General features: G+C 32.2%; 3 protein-coding genes across 6 annotated transcripts; 2 read left to right on the top strand and 1 right to left on the bottom strand.

Moving 5' to 3' along the window:
* Positions 1-4,161: 4,161 nt before the first annotated feature.
* LOC105130138 (polyadenylate-binding protein RBP45C-like) lies at positions 4,162-9,558 on the top strand. Its single transcript, XM_011032498.1, has 7 exons — positions 4,162-4,549; positions 5,232-5,703; positions 8,240-8,295; positions 8,372-8,502; positions 8,596-8,692; positions 8,785-8,952; positions 9,263-9,558. The coding sequence occupies exons 1-7, from the start codon at positions 4,268-4,270 to the stop codon at positions 9,263-9,265; spliced, it is 1,209 nt and encodes a 402-aa protein (XP_011030800.1). The 5' UTR covers positions 4,162-4,267; the 3' UTR covers positions 9,266-9,558.
* Positions 9,559-11,675: 2,117 nt separating this feature from the next.
* On the bottom strand, positions 11,676-12,430 carry LOC105130137 (zinc finger AN1 domain-containing stress-associated protein 12-like). The gene is made up of 2 exons (XM_011032497.1): positions 12,186-12,430; positions 11,676-12,105 (listed from the first exon to the last, which is right to left on the bottom strand). Exons 1-2 carry the CDS (start codon positions 12,288-12,290, stop codon positions 11,764-11,766), a joined length of 447 nt encoding a protein of 148 aa, XP_011030799.1. The 5' UTR covers positions 12,291-12,430; the 3' UTR covers positions 11,676-11,763.
* Positions 12,431-13,582: 1,152 nt separating this feature from the next.
* LOC105130136 (polyadenylate-binding protein-interacting protein 4-like) lies at positions 13,583-19,948 on the top strand. 4 transcript variants are annotated; one of them, XM_011032493.1, is made up of 13 exons: positions 13,583-13,965; positions 14,380-14,501; positions 14,592-14,746; positions 15,135-15,285; positions 15,722-15,756; positions 16,058-16,148; positions 16,268-16,298; positions 16,774-17,063; positions 17,394-17,648; positions 17,838-17,939; positions 18,073-18,123; positions 18,806-18,893; positions 19,558-19,948. In XM_011032493.1, the coding sequence occupies exons 1-13, from the start codon at positions 13,803-13,805 to the stop codon at positions 19,725-19,727; spliced, it is 1,704 nt and encodes a 567-aa protein (XP_011030795.1). In that variant the 5' UTR covers positions 13,583-13,802; the 3' UTR covers positions 19,728-19,948. The 4 variants fall into 4 exon arrangements, with proteins under 4 accessions (XP_011030795.1, XP_011030798.1, XP_011030797.1 ...); XM_011032496.1 differs by having other exon boundaries at positions 15,132-15,285; positions 16,073-16,148; XM_011032495.1 differs by having other exon boundaries at positions 15,132-15,285; positions 16,777-17,063.
* Positions 19,949-19,959: the final 11 nt, after the last annotated feature.

Raw genomic sequence — 19,959 nt, 5'->3', positions numbered from 1 at the left:
ATATGTAAGAACTAATTAGAAAATATGTTGATGATTAGATAGTATTTGATATTATAGTAATAATTGATTTGAAAAAATTTATTTTAAAAAATTAGTAAAATAATATTTTTAAAAAAATTATTTTTAATATTAACACATTAAAATAGTTATATATAGAAATTTAATTTAATTTAATTTAATATAAAAAAAATTAAAATTTTTAAAACAAATGAATAAATCTAAAAAATCAAACATCATACTAATTAAAAAAATATATTTCTTCTAGGTAAACATTGAGATAATATCTAGAAAAACTGGTTAGAAACTTTTTTGCGTTTCTTTGCTCTTGACTTTGTTCTAATTTTCCTCATTTAATTTTATTTGTAATAATATCAATCTTTAAGTTTAAAAAACAAATGTTACGGAAAGGTGAAATGATACAATGGAACGCAACTAAATGATTAAAAAAAACTAAATAAATAAAAAATTAAAAGTAAATTATTGAAATTAACACAAATATAAGTAAAGAAGACAAATTGATACAAAATCAAGAATATAGAGATAGCATATAAGCATCTAACTTGAAATAAACGATTTCTATATAGAGAATATATCTTTGAAATTGTTTAAAAATACAACTTAATTATAAATATACTTAAAAGTATTGGTATTCTCGATCTATTAAATACACACATATGTATAAAATAGGGAGGGCGAGACTAAATTATTATAGTTATATTTATAAAATATTATTTATTAAAATAGTATTTTATTTTTTATTTTAGTTTTTTTAATTTGATCATGCAATAATCCAATTTATTTTAGTTTTTTTAATTATATTTTAATATTAAGTTGTTTTTAAAAGTGTATGTTTTAATTTTAAATTTTTCTGTGTTAAGTTACATTCTAGAATCAAAGATTTAATTTTTTATTTAACTTTCAACATTAGTTTTTTTTTAAATAAGGTTTCGTTAAAAAAAATTATTTATTTTTTATAAATTCATCTCAATTTCATAACTTATTAATAAATTAATTTAGGTTGACTCGAGTTATGAATTTATTAAGATGAAGGTGAATTATTTGGTTTACTTTTGTTTGTTTTTTTAATTGATTTTTTAGCTCGATTTGAGTTGAGTTGTATTTGTAGATTCTTTTGTTTTTAATTGATTTTTTTTTTAATTCAATCCTTCAACATTAAATTAGTTAAAAATTAAACTTGATAATTTTATTAATTTTATTTTTACGAGGTTGTTCTGATCTTATAGCTTAAGCCACGAGTTTGGTAAATTAACCCGTGTTGATTAAAGTGATTTTTTTCTTTATATATATATATATATATATAATTTTGTTCTTTAATACTGGATTGAATATGAATTATTCTTCATGATTTATTTTAATTTAATTTTTATAATATTATCACAATTTCATAACTTAAGTTGCATATTCAATAGGTTAATTCAGATTTATCTAATATATAGCTGTTTTAATTTTTTTTTAAAGAAACGCCATTTAATATATTATTATATGAATATATTTTTTTAAATATCATCCGATATATATATATCATATTTTAAATTTATAATTATTTTTTAAAAAAATACATTAACAAACATTTTTATTCATATTAAAAAAAATAACAATTATTTAGTTACAAATTGTTATTTGTAAATAATGAAAACATCACGCACGGTAACAAATCCAAATGAATTGGATTATCCAAACCTTTTGTATTCTCACAAATTTGTTTCCAAATATACAAGAAATCATGAATTTTGTTGAAATTTCAAATATAACTTGAAAATAAATTTCATTTTTTTAATTTTTCTCACATGACGAAGTATTTACTCTTTAGATTACGATCCTGATTAAAAAGAACACAAAGGATGGAGAAGAAGATTCTTGAACTACCATGGTTCATTTAATTCACAAAGTTAGCCAATATAATAACAATAGGATCAATTAATTGTTCTAAATTAAATAAAAAAGTTTGAATGAACACAACTATTAATTAATGCACCAAAAATGGATGAATGTTTGATGCACAAAATATTTTGGAGTGGCCTGCAAAAGTCACTTAGCTTTAATAATAATAACACTAATAAGTAGGTGTGAATGAATTGACTTTAATAATATAGGATTGATGCATCATCGTATACGTAAAATACAAAGTTAAAGTTCCTCGAGAGAATATATAACTCCTCAAACCCTCCAAAGTTAAAGGTTTTTTTTTTTTTTAGTCCGAGTGAAAGTTCATATATATATATATATATATATATATGTATGTATGTATGCATGCATGTATGTATGTATGTATGTATGTATACTGAAAGCAGGTTTAATGCTTACAATCTTCTTCTTGGACTTGAACTTATCAAAACGCATGCAGCACAATACACATCACATAATAAATTAAAGAAGAAACAAAGAATATATTACAATTCCCAAGCTTCAGTTGGACACCGAATTTTCGACCAAAGTGACAGCGCGAAAGTCCTATAACCAAGTGCATAATATTTTCCCATTTGAACGTATTTGGTCAATGGTTAATGAAACTATCGTTGCATTAGCTAGACTAGGATATAATTGAGTTTTACAATATCTCAAGTTTTAGATATTCTAGATATATTAAGGGTGTGTTTGGCTTAAAGGTGTAGTTATTTTTTTTTGTCAAAAATACAATATCTTTTAAGCACAAATCATATATTTAAAAACTATAAAAACATGTTTTTTACTCAAAAAATCACAAGTCACCTCCTATTCAATTAATACTATTAATTCTATAAATTTATATATAAAATTATATATGAATTATTTCTTAACAAGTAGATTTAATTAAAAAAGTCTATACTCCACTTAGATTTTTAAATGTGTTAAAAAAATTTATGACGAATCATAACACCATCTTTTAGTATGATAAAATGAGTGGAATATAATTCACATTGCAACTTAAAAATCACAAAGATAAAATTATACTTCAGTTTTTTTCATTCACAAAAACACAAACTTATGGGTTATAAAGACACCACGAGACCTTTAAAACAAAAGTTCATAGTCTTTATTTTTTATTACATATATATTTTCAGAATATTTTTTTCTATAATATTATTATATATATTTTTTTAAAATACTCATTTAAGCATTGAAGAGTCTCAACCTTTATTAAATTTTTTTTTTACAAGTACTAATTATAAAATTACTATAGTCTACTAAGCATCAAGTATAAATTAGCACACATCTTAATTAGGAAGAATGAATAATATTGCTAAAACCAATTGATCAACAAATTATCTAACATAAAAATCTTATTATTAGACTATTTGAATTTTCTAGACCTTACTAATGGCACTAATTATAAAAAATTAATAAAAAAATCATTAATTTCTTTTCAATACTTCTTTTTAATAATTTTAAACCATTCAACATACAAGCAATACTTATCTAAATTACGAGACAAGTTTTTTTTATTATTGTAAATACTTATACCCAAACAAAACTTCAACAACTTTTTAATAAAATCTTTAAATTTTTAAAAGCTTCCAACAATTACAAATAAAATATTAAATCAAATTACGATTACAACGTTTCTAGATAAAACAATATCTTTGACAAAATAAAAAGAAAAAAGCAAAGTCATCCAAACAACACGCTATTTTTTTAATGTTAGATTCGAGTATGCATCCATGGTGGAATTCCTAAATTCAGAACTCCACGTGCTAGGCGATGCATGAACTAAACTCTATATTTAGGTTTGGATTCAAAGAATGAAGTGGAAGTCATTGTCTTCTTCCAAATTTCTTTAATGAAATAATTAAAAAAAAAGAGAGGAAGTAACAATCCAGCTAGACCTGGTAATTTTGTCAGCAGATTCATTAGTTTTCTAATAAATAGTTTTTTTTATAAATTAATGTAAAAACTATCCTTTTCAAATACTTAATTCATTTAAATATTGCTTTATGTTTTTTTATCCAACCGACTAATCCTATTTTATTTAAAAATATATTAAAATAATATATTTTTTATTTCTTTAAAAATGTTTATGAATTTTCAAAATTTTAATATAACAACCTTTTTTTTTTTAAAAAAAAAAACAACTTATTAATTGAGCTGGGCTAGTCGAAAGCCCACAAATCCATCATAACCACACGCGCGACGAGCCTCCTCTCTATAAAACCCGATCTCCACACCACAAACGACCCCCTCTCTCGTTCTAGGGTTTCCTTCTCCACTAGATCTTAACCCAGTCACCACCTTATCCTCCGCCAGGACAGCACAATCCCTAATTCCAAACATGATGCAACAGCCCGGAGTCGCCGGAGTGGGGGTCCCACAACCAGATCAACAACAACAATACCAACAACAGCAGCAATGGATGATGCAGCAACAGCAACAATCGCAACCGGTTCCTCCTCCTGCTGGCTGGAATCCGCCTCCTGTTCCTCCTCCGACCCAGTACGGTGCAGCCGCCGGAAGTGGAGGAGATGGAGACGAGATTAAGTCGTTGTGGATCGGGGATTTGCAGCAGTGGATGGATGAGAATTATCTTCTTAGCATCTTCTCTGCCACTGGAGAGGTAATCCAAAATTTAATTTTGGTTTTAATTTTAAAAAAAGAAGCTTTAATTTTAATTTGTATAATTGTGTACGTGCCTGTGCATGAGAAAGTCAGTAAATTTTATGGTTGGTTTTTTAGGAGTGTGGCATTTCTTTTTTATTTTGCTTACTTTTTTCACGTGGATATATAGATTTGTGTGTATTTGCTGTGAATTGAAAACATTTTTAAGAAAACGAGAATTGTTTTGTTTTGTTTTTAATGGCGATCTCTTTTTGAGAATCGGGTTTTTTTATGGTTGATGCAGTATAAAAAATAGAGAGAGAGAAACATGGGGTATATTTGTTTCTTTGACTTGGGTTTGTGTTGATGAGAAAATAAATGGTGTATATGCACTTGTAGGAAAACGCGAATTGTTTTGTATTGTTGATTAATTGCGTTCTCTTCTTCAAAAATTGGGCTTATTGATGGAAACAATGGGTTATTGATGCAGTCAAAAAATACAGAAAGAGAAAAAGAACCACGGGGTATGTTTATTTGTTTGAATTGGGTGCTGTGTTGATGAGAAAATAAATGGCGTATGTTATAGGAAGAATTTTGACAAGTGCTATACTTGTTTTGTGATTTGGATGCAGCTTTACACACTGCTCAGCTACATTGTTGTGTTGTTTTCTGAGTTGTCTTCCTCTTGTCTTGTATAACAGATTGTTCAAGCTAAGGTTATTCGCAACAAGCAAACGGGTTATCCAGAGGGTTATGGTTTTATTGAGTTTGTAAGTCGTGCTGCAGCAGAGAGAATTTTGCAGACATACAATGGCACACCAATGCCAAATAGCGAGCAGGCTTTCCGGCTGAACTGGGCTACCCTTGGTGCTGGCGAGAGGCGGCAAGATGATGGGCCTGACTTTACAGTTTTTGTTGGAGATTTGGCTGCTGATGTCAACGATTACCTTCTACAAGAAACATTTAGAAATGTGTACCCATCTGTGAAAGGTGCAAAAGTTGTTACTGACAGGGTCACTGGACGTTCCAAGGGATATGGATTTATTAGGTTTGCAGATGAAAATGAACAAAGGCGTGCCATGGTTGAGATGAATGGACAATACTGCTCTACCAGGCCCATGCGGATTGGACCAGCTGCCACGAAGAAACCCTTGACCCAGCAGTATCAGAAAGGTATGTGTTTTTGCAACTTTGGTTGCTGTGTAGTGTAGATTTTGTTTTTTCAATTTTATTTTTTCCTGCTTACATCTGCATGCTTATATCTTATGTTGAAAATGAACATTGAATTGGTAAGTTGAATGTTGTGTGCTATGTATGTATTTTTCTTTTTTGAATTGATGTTTCCTAAACATGTTCTTATTTTCCGTGCCTCCAGTTATGCTCTTGAAGCTAGATGGGTTTTAAAGAGTCATTTCCTTCCAGTACTTACCTATGTAAACTTGGGCACATTTAATTTGATTAAAACTTGCAAAAACTTATATAAAACTCATGTTGTCTTAAAGCAGGACACCGAGAGGCTCTCATTTTGGGGAGCCTGGAACTGACTTCAGCTGAAATGATTCCACTTAAATGCGTGGCCTCATTTTAGGTCAGTTATTTTGTTTACGTCGTAAGCTTAATTTCTTGTGGCGTTTTGCTACATTCACGAATTACTTTCCAGTTCGTTATTTTCAAAGAGTTACGTGTCAAGTTAAATATGTTCTTTTTCCTAAAGATTGTTCAATTCCATTCCACAGTTCCTTTATTTATTTATATCAGACGAGAATTGTTGGTTTATCTCTTCATGGTCAGCCCTTTACTTTATTTACATGTTATTTTTGAAGTTACATGTCAAGTTTAATATGTTCCTTTTCATAAAGATAATTCAATTCCGTTCCACAGTTCCTTTATTTATGTAAATCAGACGAGAATCGTTGGTTTATCTCTTCATGGTCAGTCTTTTACTTTATTTACTTGTTATTTTTGAAGAGTTACATGTCAAGTTAAATATGTTCTTTTTCCCTAAAGATAGTTCAATTCCGTTCCGCATTTCCTTTATTTATGTAAATCAGGCTGGAATCGTTGGTTTATCTCCTCATGGTCGGTCCTGTACTTTATTTACGTGTTATTTTTGAAGAGTTACGTGTCAAGTTAAATATGTTCTTTTTCCTAAAGACAGTTCAATTCCGTTCTGCATTTTCTTTATTTATGTAAATCAGACGAGAATCATTGGTTTATCTCTTTATGATCAGTCCTTTACTTTATTTACGTGTGGTCAGCAACTGTTTTTGAGTTTTTGTTTGGTATTTACTTCAAGTGAAAATATTTTCTCTGCTGTTGATTCCGAGCATTAGAAACCTTATGAAGCAACTTATGATGATGGATTCAGAGATGCTCTCTGTCGTGTGGAGAACTATTCTGACTTCCATTCTCAGAGTTGCTTTTGTCTCACCTCGAGCTGCTCTTTTTTGTTTTTTTAATCATGTGCTGTCACTTATTATTTTTGTTGTTTGTGAGATGAAGTGCATCCTTGGTCTGGAGGAAGGACTTGATTACACGCTTTTGACATTCTAATTTCTAAGACCTTCTTGAGGATCAAGTCCTTGTATCTTTTTTATAGGGATCTATGTGAATTTAGTTTTATATGTTATTAGTTTATTCGATTTGGAAAAGAATCTCTTTCTTCCACGACCATCAAGTTTTTAACTCCATCCTGTCTTGTAGTTGTCATTTTCTTGTTCTTCCTTCTTTGTCCTGGGGTTGTCATTTCTTGAAATTTAGATAGGTTGTAGACTGAACTTTTGTTTTTCTTTTCCTGTTCTTTTTACATGAGGGAAATCAGGAAATATGTTAACATGGTACCTAGAATATCCATTTTGTTCTCCAAGCAACCGATGGGTCTATTGTCGATCATAATAGGGAAAGTGTACTGACCTAAATTCCGAATCCCGCTTCCCATTCTTGGCAAGTATGAATCTAGTTTGGCACTTTCCAATTGTTCATGCCTTTAAGTTTGGATATTGCTGAGAATTGGGGCATTCAATACTTTCCATCTTGATTTTTTGCATGTTCATCCTATTGAAAATGATTACTGAAAATTACTTCATTGATGCTCAGCTTTGTGACAACTGACAGCTGCCAATGATGGTAAAGCTGTTGCAAGGCAAGTAATTATTTAGTTACATGTTTCTCCCATACTTTAGGCAATGTTTATCAACTTCAGACTAAAAATAGTGGACACAAGTAGTGTTATCATGGCTATAAACTGAATTTCATTTCTCTTAAGTTGCCTGAAAATACTGGCATCAAGTTGGACTTTGGTCAGGAAGTTGACTTTGCTGGATTAGCTCCACTAATATAATGTCAACTTATTAATCGTTCTTTGTTTGTTGTGTTTGCTTTTGTTTTTTCTGTTATCTATGTGATCCTCTGTAAATTTGTGTAACTAGTGCCTTTTTACCCTAAAGAACAATCATCTTTGCAATTTCTCAAGAACAGAAAAATCTGATCTTGTTTTTAGCTTCTCAGAAGAGGTGGTTTAGTCATCTTTAAACTCATTCCTGCATGATTATGTTGTTTAGTTTATTCTATGGTATTTTTTCCTTCCATTCTTGCATCTCCTTGGATTTTCATACAAAGATTATCCTTCAGGGAAGCTTTGCTTTCAGTGTCTATTACTCTTCACTTATGTATATTCATATGTTATTTGACATGCATTTTCCATTTGCAGCTACTTACCAGAATCCTCAAGGAAATCAGGGAGAGAATGATCCAAATAACACAACAGTGCGTGGTTTGTTTTATTGTTGGTATGAACTATTACTTGTCAAAGTGAATTGACTTGTTAACCTCTTGGCTGCAGATATTCGTTGGGGCCTTGGATCCAAGTGTGACTGATGACACTTTGAGAGCAGTGTTTAGTAAATATGGTGAGCTAGTGCATGTGAAAATACCTGCAGGCAAGCGTTGTGGATTCGTTCAGTTTGCTAATCGGTATTTGAAAAATACCTTCACCTGATTTCTGTTATTTTGCATTGTAATGATTGCCTGTGGCCTGATTTGGTTGCCTGCGTTTGTTGCATTTAGAACTAGCGCAGAGCAAGCACTATCAATGTTGAATGGAACCCAGATAGCTGGTCAAAATATCCGTCTCTCATGGGGCCGTAGTCCTTCTAACAAACAGGTTTGGTCGATGCCCAATTACTGTTCTCTATTTTTGTGTTCATGAATTTCCCAGTGTTTACAGAGAAGGATGCATTTATTGGTTTCGTTCAGGTTCAGCCAGATCAAAGCCATTGGAATGGTGGTGGATATTATGGATATCCACAAGGATATGATGCATATGGATATGCTGCTGCTCCCCAAGACCCTAACATGTATTATGGAGGCTATCCTGGATATGGAAACTACCAGCAACCGGGAACTTACCAACAGCAACAGCAGGTAAAGTAACCTTGGTTTAGAAGTTTTTAGTCTACCAGATATTGTTCATCATAAAATAAGAGCTCAACTCACCAAGGCTTTAGTAGCATAGAGTAAGCTATTTAAGCTCTTAGAACAACGATACTGCAATTTCATCGTTTTTTTTTTTTTGGTTTCTGATTGTTGGGTAATGTAATCTGATGTAAGAGATGCTTCAGGACTTGTCCAGTTGCTGGGTGCACATTGATTTTGATCTTCAGTGAGATAAGGGTCTCATTTTCTCCCTTTTGTTTTATGGTTAATGATGTCTTTATGTTCCTGGTACGTGCAGTGATCTGTTTCCATGGCGGGATTCAAATGCAAGGACTGATGTTAATCAGTAGCCAGAGCAATCTGAGGTTGCAGTTCACTAGTTGCATGGTGTTTGGAGTTTGGCGTTTTGCTATTTGTTCTGGTGTTAGTTTATCAGTGACAAGTGTGCTGTGGGCACCATTTGAGGCATCAATGCACTCTGATATGATCAGTATGGTTTTGTAATACCATGGTGCCGCAATTTGCACTATCTGTCTACTGGATATTTCGTACCTAACCCTCTATAATCATTTAAATTATGGCTTGCTTTATTTTAATGGGATGTTTTCTATGCTTTCCAAGTTTTTTGTGCTTTATATGATTGGAGGCAATTAAGCCATTATGCCAGAGGTCTGCGTTCCAGGGATTTGTATTTTCCTGCGGTGAAGCAATGTCCAAACGGGCGTATAATCATCGCTTACATTGACATGTAGTTTCTAAAATAATTTTCGCAGAAACCGCTAGGAAGATGATTCTTCTTCCTTGCTCTCGGAACAACAAGCATCATGACGAGAGTGATGCCAAGAGACTAGTACTCTATGGATGACGGGTGTTCATGTGTGCCTGTGGTGTAGCCAACGAAGTGCGTCTCCTTGAAATTAGATGCAAAATCTGTGGTTGTATCAAATCAAAATTCGTGATCGTAATTGCTGGTTGAAATTTACCTGGTAAATTGATGTGTCTGAAAGAGTCCTGTTTGCTTGAAAGTGCTAATACATTTCCACAGGAGTTCCATGAATTGCAGAGATTATATGCTCTACTTGCAACTTGCATGTAAACGCTGCTTTTTTTTTTTTTTTTATTTATTTATTTACGTGGGGTGTACGGACCAGCTTGCGCGTACCACGACTAATCCTCACGGCCCACTGAATACCCTGCAAACCCAATAGGCATGTAAGGCACCGTGGGGGTGACAAGCGTGCAAGTCAGGGCTCGAACCTACGTGTAATGGAAGGAGACAAGCTCCTTTCACCGCTAGGCCAAACACTACTACACGTGGAGTGTTGCTGTGTGGAGACGCGGTCTGCCGACCATTATTTCCACAATCGACCTTCCTATTAGTTTACACGTTATATATTATTTTATTCCAGTACAATTTACTTAGTTTTATTAATAAAAATATTATTTATCTTTAATATTTATTTTTATTTAATTTATAAATTTAATGTTTGATAAATAAATTTAAAATAAAAGTAAAATTCATAAAACAAAAACACTTTACGTTAAGAAGAAAATTATAAGAATTTTATAATTATGAGATTCATAATACATAAAAGTAATGTTTCTAAATATTTCTGGTCAATCCTCTCTCAATAATATATATTTACTAGTTATTGAGACTTGTATAAATTATATTTTTTTTAATAAAAAATTTTTATAAGCTAAGATATGAGGGATGCTTAAAACTAATATGAGGGTGTTTGTCAGATAACATATGAAAGTATTTTGAGTGATAAAAAAATGATTCATCAATTTAGGTAAAATAGATAAACTATTCCACATGTTCTTTAATAATATAATTATTAAATTTTTACACAAGGTGGAATGAGATTTAAAAAGAGTTTCAAATCTTATTCAATGATCAATAACTAATGTTATAAATAAATATGATTTGGTGTGGAAAACACACTTAATACTAAAATGTTTAAATTGAAACATTAGATAATAATTACATTAGGAATTACTTATCATTTTTCTAATATTTGAGGGGATTGTGACACATTTCTAGATGATGCACTTGATTTTCAAATATAAATTAATTAATTGTTGAATTTATAACAAATTAAATTGTTTAATTTATTCAATTCTATTAATGTAGAATTATAATTTATATTTGAACCAACTTAATAGGTCACACATATTAAAAATCATTAATCAGAAATTAATATGAGATAATTAATCAAGTGTGATTCTATTGAAAATAATTTTAGAAATTAAATATTAAAATATATTTAATTCAGTAATTATAATTCTAGTCCTATAATAATCAAGTAGGAACTTGATTGATTAAATTTATAAAATTATTCTTAAATAATATATGAATATTATTTAAAAAAAAAATTAATATTTTATCATTTATAAATTTTATAACATTCTCTATAAATATAAAAGCCTAGCTTATTATTTTGGTAGATAAAAAAGTTATGTCAAACAATTTTTTTTTAAATGCTATGCAACCATAAAATCAAAGCTAAAACTTTACACTTGATAAATCCCTCTCTTCTAAATAAAAATATATAATATTTTTCATTAGTAATTTGTGTAAATTACTATTAAAATTGAATAATTGAACAATTCATAGTTTACAATAACCCACTCTTCATCTATATATTCAAAGCTGAAAAAAATTCAAATCTTTAAATAATGTTTACATAAACTCTAAATATATCTAGTTTGTCAAACAATATTCTTAAAACTCCCGAATAATTTTTAAATTTCTCAGCCGAGATGAATTTCAGAACCCAACTCTTCCTTCAGACATCACATGTACTGCAGAGGATGATATTTCTTACACGCATGGTCAGCTGGAAACCGATGCTTTAAGCACACCTTTAACTGGCAATTTTTGCAGGTGCATGTGTTAGAGAAGGTTAATATCTCCTTGCAGCGCTTAACAGCGCAAGTTGGCTTCTTCTTCTTCCTCCTTGGGTCACACTCTCCAGATTTCTCATGTTTCAGCAACACCACTTTCTCAGCATCCTCGTTGCATCCAGTAGTCTCAATAGACGCCGAACATGTTTCACAAACAACTACTTTTCGACTCTTGTGGTCTGATTTCGGACAGTCATGAGACTTGTAGGATCTATGCTCTAAACAAAACACCTGCAAGAACACATGATTAAGGCTATAATATTCCACGCTAAACAAAGCTGCATGCATAAATTTGAGTCACCCTTGATTACCTTTCGACAACCATTGCAGTTGAAAGGCAGAAAATCGAGCTGCTTGCATTCAGGATGCTGGCAGTGTCTTCCCAGATCTGGAAAAGCCTCTGTTCCTCCTCCCATCTTTTTTTATCCCTTTAAATTTCCTCTAAGATTAGAATTTGCAGATTGCCATGTAGGAGGAGGTTTGTCGTTATTTATAGCTTTGCCACTTGCTGGCTTGGCGCCTAAGCCATCCTGACTCCTCTTTCGTGTTGCTTTCAGCTTTGTATTTGGCATTCTAGTTGTTGATGTTTCTAGGCCACGCGGTTGAGGTTTCCTTTTTTGACTAGTCTTCTCTCTAAATTTCAATCTAGTCTCTATTTTCACTCTTACTCTTACTAAATTAATCATGTTAGTATTTGAGATTATAATATATAGTGCTTTTTAAAACAAATTTTAATTAAAAAAATATTTTTTGACATTAACATATTAAAAATATTAAAAAACACTAAAAAAATATCTATTTAATATCATTTTAAATCAAAAATACTTTTGAAAATCATTTAAAAAGTGAAAACAAAAGCAGAAGTTGTGCTATTCACCCCTCTAAAACTATGCTTGACATTGAAAATTTTTAAATTGATACTTTCTTAGTTATTTTCAATAATTTTGATGTGTTAATAAAAAATAAAAAAATAAAAATTATTTTAACATATTTTTAAATAAAAATTACTTTTAAAATATCATACATCATAATATCACATACACACACATGCACCAAGTGGAATACTTTTGTTTTTTTGTTGGGTACTTGACACTTTCTATTTTTAAATTTTTTTTTTTTCAAAAGTAAAATCTAAATTTAAAAAACAAACTATATTTCAATCCATAAATAAATAAAACCATAAAATAAAATCTATACATAAAGTTCATATATTATATTAAAAAAATAAAATTACAACTCTATAAAAAAAACATTAGTAATATATAAATTTGTTTTTTATATTAAAGGAAAATATTACCCTACTCGCAGCAGGTAAATAAAAAAATATGAAACTAAAAATTGCAGTGAAATACGGAATCAGAGAGTTCCATCTTTATAAAATGTAATAAAGACTTGCTAAATCAAGCATAAACTATAAATTAAGAAAAAACAGACAATAAATAAATAAATGTTACTTAACTTTTCGAAAAGACCATATAATTCATTACATATATTGAAGTTCGTTATTTTCCGATTAATTTATAGATAAATTAAAACGAAATTTATTTTCATAAATATATAAAAAATACACTTGCTGTATTGAATTTGTTGTGATTCAGTAAATGAATTTACAAATTTAATAATAAATCTGGGAAATCTTGCAGAAAATACAGTGAAACGACCAAAGCATGCCATGATGCCAAGGTTACAGGGCTTATTACATATAAAGCCAGCATAAACTCATCAAACCAACCAAGACAGCAGCACATGCATTGAAACACAGGCAGAAAAAAACTTTTCTCTGTTCCAAATTCCTTGATTCTTTCTTTAGATCTCTCCTTCCTCTGTCAAGCACAAACCCTGGTCTTTCTTTATAAGAAAGGAAAAACCTTTTTTTACATAGGCATACAATAAAGTTTCATTATTTTCTTTTTTGGATAAAAACAGAGATGGGTTACAAAAACAGAGCAGAAGCTGAAACAGAGGCATGCTTAAACGAGGCTTTATTGTTTGCTACTATGTGTGTAATTGGACTCCCTGTTGATGTGCATGTTAGAGATGGTTCTGTCTACTCTGGAACCTTTCACACTGCTTCTTTTGATAAGGAAAACGGTGAGGTTTTCTTTATTCTTTTTCGGTCTCCATTGGAAACTTAAAGATTACTTCTTTTTGGCATTAGTTTTTGAATTACTTGAAAGTTATGATTTTCGTACAAAATGGTATCTGGGTTTTGATTTTTGTGAGCAACCCTATCTGGGTTTTTGGTTTTATTGATAAATAGTCATCCACTCTTTAGAATGGATGAGATCAGATTGGATTCTGATCTGGGTTTTTGCCTATTTTGTTAATATATAATTCTGTTGCTGCTTTTGTTTTGTACCCTATTTGTTTATGCAATGGAGGGTCCACTATTTTATTTGGTTAACACAGACTGGATTTGGTACTTTTGGAAATAAGACTTCATAAAGATTGGAAATTTTAAGTGAGATTTATCATTTATGAAGTTTAGTTACCTGCTTTGTGTAGGTGTTGTTTTGAAGGAAGCAAGATTGACTAAGAAGGGAAAATCTGATGCAAATGTAGCTAATGGGAGTGTGATAGAGACACTTGTAATTCTTTCGACTGATATTGTCCAAGTTGTTGCTAAGGTATGCAACTCTTTCTATTTTAAATTCCTTTCAGTTATCCGGATGCAACGTTGGAGAATCTGCCTAATATATGTGCTGCTTTGTATGCAGGGAGCTCTGTTTCCAGCTGATGGCGTCACTGGGAATATATCTGGTGGCAATGTAGAAGCTGCTTTAACGAATGCTCCGTCTTCTGAGATTGTAGCGAGCGAGGCAAAGAAATCTAACAAGTTCACTGTGGATAAAAAGAAATCTAATCACAACAGGTATTGTCTTGTTTTGGACTTGGGCTGTAATATCGTTGTTAACTGCTTAAATTTAATTGTAAGCTGCAATAATTTAAAGTCATATATCTTATTGGTTTACTTTTCTTTTCAATAATACATTTGTTTTCAAGTTTATTGTTTGTTAAATTCTGATAGTTTCTCCAAGTGCACCATTTTTTATTTCCATGTTCTGTACATGCCTGGAACTACCTTAGAGCCTTTGCATGCATGCAGACATACCTATACATATACATACTGTTTTTTGAGTAATTAAGAAAACTACTACCTGTTTTAGTACAGAAATCTGGTCAAGGAAATATTTCTGCATCCAAGCAACCTTTTTTTTTATTTGACTATATAACATGGACTAATTGTACCTATGAAGTAGGAGTTCAGTCAAAAACAAGAACGGTAATTCCCATGGTCTTATGCCGACAAAAGCAGGGAAGGATCCTGAAGGGAGAAAAATGCCACCAAATCAAATAGGAAAAAAAATGGAATTTGAACATGGGGAAAGAGATGGTGTACATATCCCAAAGGTGAGGCTTCTATCTTCTTTTCTTCTTTTTTGTGGTCTACTAGGGAAACAGTTTCCGTGAGCTTGTCTAGATATTCATGAAAAGATCTCCATAAAAGATGTTAACTTGTGTTTGGGTTATTAACATCTCTGTCGTGAGAGACCTATATCAGCAGCAGCAAAGTTGGCTGCTTTTAAAATTTCAGAGCAGCCTTTTTGTTGAAGAGTGTTGTTCTTATTTAAATGCTACCTAGGGTGCATCTTGTTATGGTTTGGATGATCAGATTGATAAATGGCTTGAAGGAAACCCAGTCAATTACTGCTTCAATGACTAAGTGGTAATTTAATATCTGTAGCAGGATACTTTTTTTACAATGCTCGTGAGAGAGAGAGATATTCTTACACTTTTACTCCCTTTCTTTCTAATTTTTTCTTTAATTTCTGTTTTGTGTATGCAGAGAGAAGCTTCTTCTGGTGACTTAGTTACTGGAAGGTATAAATTACCAGTCTTTTCCAAGTTTCAAGTGGGGTTTGCACTGTTGGATGCCTTAAAATCTTATCCTCTGCATTCTTTGTTTTTTATACTTGCATTGGGGTTGCAAACTGAACTGGCCCTTGTCTGTTCTAGCACAAATTTTCTCCACTAAAGCACTACATGATTATTGATTCATATTTCTTTTGAATATAGACACAAAGGATTAGAGTCTATGTTTGCATTAAATTGTGGTGCTCATTAGCTTAAATGTAAATTATTTACTTTATGGAATCCCTTCTAACTTTCAAATTTCTGTCAGTTATTTTTCTGGCAGACAGACTAGAGATGACAGGTCACAGGAGGAGCAGGGTCACTATAAACAGAAGTTTGATTTTCAAACAGAAAAGAGTGTATGTCATGACAGGCATAATTTATTTCCTTGCTTGATGCTCTGTATTTGTAGAAGTGGAAACTATTTGCTCACTAAGTCGTTGATGTAGATTTTTACCTGTGCATTTGATTTGTGCAGGCTGATGAAGTTCATAGCCCAAATGAAATCAGTAAGCTCAACTTCCACACTGGGTTTAACTATTTGATCCATAACATGCTATACAGATCTGCCTTGTGCTTATTAATATCTTTTATGAAAAGAAAGCAGAAGAGAAGGCATGCCTTCTTTTACCTGTAAAAAGTTCTGATACAAGTGAAAATGTTTGTTATAAAATAACCATGATGTAAGGCTTTGCTCTCTGAACTTCATTATAACTATAAATTGCTAGTAGATTTTGGGTTTTGTGTCAGTTGTATTATGTGAGTTAACATTCATGCAGATTTAGTGGCAACATGCCATTTTCTGAATTTTTTTTTTATTATAACACAGGGCCCTCTGTGATGAGATGCATCTAGGTGATAGTTTGCCTGTAGAAGCTAAATCTTGCCATGATTCCCGGAATTTGTCTTATATTTTTTAAAATGTATCTTCTTTTTTCCATCCTGATTCTGTTCTTTTTTAATTGCTTAATGTGCTCCATGCAGCGGGGCCTCATGACAGTGAAGCAAAACCCATTGCAGAAGGGCGAGTAACAGTGAAGCTGTTGCCTAATGTTGGATCTTGTAATCCTGATGGTGATCCTATGAAGCCAGACAGTCAATACTGTGGAAGGCCAGCTTCTGCAGGAACCACTTCTCCTAGTTCTGTTTGTGCTACAGTTTCTACTGCTTCCAATCCAATGGTTGATGTTCCTTCACAATCACACTGCAGCTCATCAGCAAATTCTACTGATGTGGCCTCTCCACAAGTTTCAGAATCTAATAGAAGTTCCAAGGTAAAAACCGTGTTTGTTTCAACGTTTTGGTACTGACATCTGTTTCATCTCACATCTATTTACTGTCAATTTTTAGGGGAGTCATCAGGTCACTGTCTATCACATTAGTAAATCATATAATTTATCGAGCCAGCACTTTTTATGAGTATCTGTGAAATAATTTTTTGAATTGCTAGTGCAATTCATATAGGATATAATTTATAATCTATACCACAAGCATCTGTGGAAATCATTGGGTTTGGTTAGATTGCAGTTTCTTTGGAATTTTGGAATATTTATGACATCAATTTTATAACCATGCTGATGTTTTTTGGCATTCTTTTCTTTCAGGCATTCAAGCTCAATCCAGGAGCAAAAATTTTTTCTCCTTCCTTTTCCAATCCTACATCAGCTAATGCTCCAGCAGGACCAGCAGTTCCAAGTATGGCTTACATACCAAGCAACTCTCCTGTGGTACCTGTTGCTGCTGTCCAGCCAGAAGTTGGGATCCCTTATGCACCTCGATTATCTGTTCCTGCTAAGTTTCCCCCCTACAGTAACTTGACAGCTGTAAATGGTGGCAGTGGTTCTCAATTTTCACAACCTGTATGCATTAGTCAACTTCTTGCTTCTTATTGAGTAATCTCTCATATTAAATTTAAGTCACTTGAGAAAATGTCATATTTAGCACCAACAACTTTCTTGTCAACTCTTGGAATTTTTTTTGACTGAACTAGCCCCACATTGTGAAAAGAGGAATTCTTTTCTACTTCTCACAGGGTTATTTGGCTATAGGTTGCTGGACACGTGGGAACTAGAGTACAGTCACTTAGATATGCTGGTCAGTATCATGCTGTTCAGGCAGCACCATCATATGCACCACCAAATTCTCAATCCGTAAGTGAAAGGAAGATTCATGTGATATTCATCTGGCAGTTTATTTCTGGTGCTCATTTGTTGCTTTTTTGGTCAGGAGATTTGTGACTTCTATGGTTATTTATGAGTTTCTAATCTGGCTCTGTTTCCCTAGGTTATGGTTGGACGGATGGGGCAGCTTGTGTATGTTCAGCCAGTTTCTCATGTAAGATACAGAATCTGCAACATGAAATAACTAAGCACTCTGATGTTTGATGGTTACAGATACAACAAACATTTAGTTTCTGGTTGTTGCAGCTCGTATCTAACTGTTTAATGTATGTTAGGGAGCAATTTATGCTATATTTTGGGATGGATCAATTTATGTCGTTATCAGATCTTGAGATAGTTCATAGAACTAGCCTTGGGCAGTACTCTAGCCACATACTGATTCTAAATATCCTACTGTGGTTATATCTCTAATTATTTATATAGCTGGTTTGAACTAGTGCTATACCATGCTTCTCTTAACACAGATGCTTTTTTATCAACCACATTATAATAGAATAATGCTGGTTGTGTGCATCATTGATCCAAAGCTAGATAGCTAATTAGCTAAGATTTTGATATGCAATATTGTGCAAAAGAAATCATAATTGTCTATATAACAGTTAACAAAGTCTGCAGCTATGCAACCTTGTGCTTATATCTTGAATATCTAATGGTAGGCTTATTTCCTTGGTTTTCATGTATAACTTTCTAATTTTCAACACTTCTTTTTTTATTGAGGCCGATCCTCTTGCATGTCAAGTCATCTCAAGTGTTTAATTTTCTTCTTCCTTGAAGTTGTTATCCAAGCATGCATGGTATATTTCTCTAATTTTTTTGTTGTGTTTGTTTTATGAAAGGATTTGATTCCAATTGCAGCACCCATATCAAATGTATCTGCACGTCCTCTGTTAACTCCACACCAGGTGCAGTATCCTAAACACCAAGGTATAAAAAAAGGGGTTTTTCTTTTATTGGTAGAAACTTTGTACTATGTTGCAGGAGATTCTGGTTTCAATGGTTTGTCATTGCACTTTCTGCCATCAATTAGGTTGCACATTCAATGTAAGCTTAGATGTTTAATGTTTTATGTTACTGACTACTTGAAGGGACAACCTAATTGCTAAGCTAGCAAGTCAGCATAAGTTTTTCAAAAATTGGCTGAAAATTCCCAACTTCTGTCAATGTCTGCAAGGGGTTGATAGTCAATATGTGCAGAACCATTTGGGAGATTGATTCCATTTTGAGTTTCAACTTGATGAGAGAACTTGAAATTTAATGCTGTAACTCAAATATAGGGAAGGTGATTATATTATTTTCTGGTATTGTTTTTAGAGCTTCAATGAATTTGCTGCCCCTCCCACCCACAACACAAGAAGGAAAGAAAATTAAGAAAAGATTTCTACAGCATAATGTAATTATAGATGGCAGCACCATGTCCAGCATGGCATCTTATAAGATCAACTGTAGGATATTTTTCAACATTGGAAGATTAAGTCTCAAAATACGAGACTGAAGATGTTGGTCTCAGCATCTCTATGTTTTTCTGTGCCTGTTTATTGTGTATTTGAGAAGATTGATTTTTTTTTATTCTTTTCCATTTGGATCGCAGGAGGTGCAACCGGCCAAACCTTGCAGCTTTGTGTGACTCCGCCTTTTGTAGGTGGACAGCAACCATTTGTAGAGCCAAGCCACATTCCTTACCTTCAGCCACCCATCCCTGCTATCCGTCCCATTCCAGTTCCAGGATCTAATACTCTCTTTGGCACCAAGTTTCCATGAGCATGCTCCACAGTGAAATCAAGATTCTTTTTCATGAACAATAAATTTTTGGTCCATAGTTTTTACTGAAACGCATTTAGCAATAGGTTATAGTTGTATCTCTCATCTTCAAGGTTTAACTGGTTTCAATGACTCTTTGTAAAATCTGATTTGAGGGTAATTTTTTATATGGTGATTCATGTTGTAAACATGTAGGGTTGGTTTTCTGTTTCGGTGGAAAATTCTGAGCTCC

The sequence above is a fragment of the Populus euphratica genome, unplaced genomic scaffold (assembly GCF_000495115.2).
Source record: "Populus euphratica unplaced genomic scaffold, PopEup_1.0 scaffold95.1, whole genome shotgun sequence".
Classification (NCBI taxonomy): Eukaryota; Viridiplantae; Streptophyta; class Magnoliopsida; order Malpighiales; family Salicaceae; genus Populus; species Populus euphratica.
This window is presented reverse-complemented; position numbering and strand designations above follow the sequence as displayed.

Bases quoted from the DNA above. Each gene is read 5' to 3' on its own strand.
- LOC105130138 (XM_011032498.1), top strand. From the start codon at position 4,268: ATGATGCAACAGCCCGGAGTCGCCGGAGTGGGGGTCCCACAACCAGAT. The intron at 4,550-5,231 runs GTAATCCAAAAT...CTTGTATAACAG, and splicing joins TCTTCTCTGCCACTGGAGAG to ATTGTTCAAGCTAAGGTTAT. The intron at 8,296-8,371 runs GTGCGTGGTTTG...TCTTGGCTGCAG, and splicing joins ATGATCCAAATAACACAACA to ATATTCGTTGGGGCCTTGGA.
- LOC105130137 (XM_011032497.1), bottom strand. From the start codon at position 12,290: ATGGGAGGAGGAACAGAGGCTTTTCCAGATCTGGGAAGACACTGCCAG. The intron at 12,106-12,185 runs GTAATCAAGGGT...GTGTTCTTGCAG, and splicing joins ACTGCAATGGTTGTCGAAAG to GTGTTTTGTTTAGAGCATAG.
- LOC105130136 (XM_011032492.1), top strand. From the start codon at position 13,803: ATGGGTTACAAAAACAGAGCAGAAGCTGAAACAGAGGCATGCTTAAAC. The intron at 14,747-15,131 runs GTATTGTCTTGT...GTACCTATGAAG, and splicing joins AAGAAATCTAATCACAACAG to TAGGAGTTCAGTCAAAAACA. The intron at 15,286-15,721 runs GTGAGGCTTCTA...TTGTGTATGCAG, and splicing joins ATGGTGTACATATCCCAAAG to AGAGAAGCTTCTTCTGGTGA.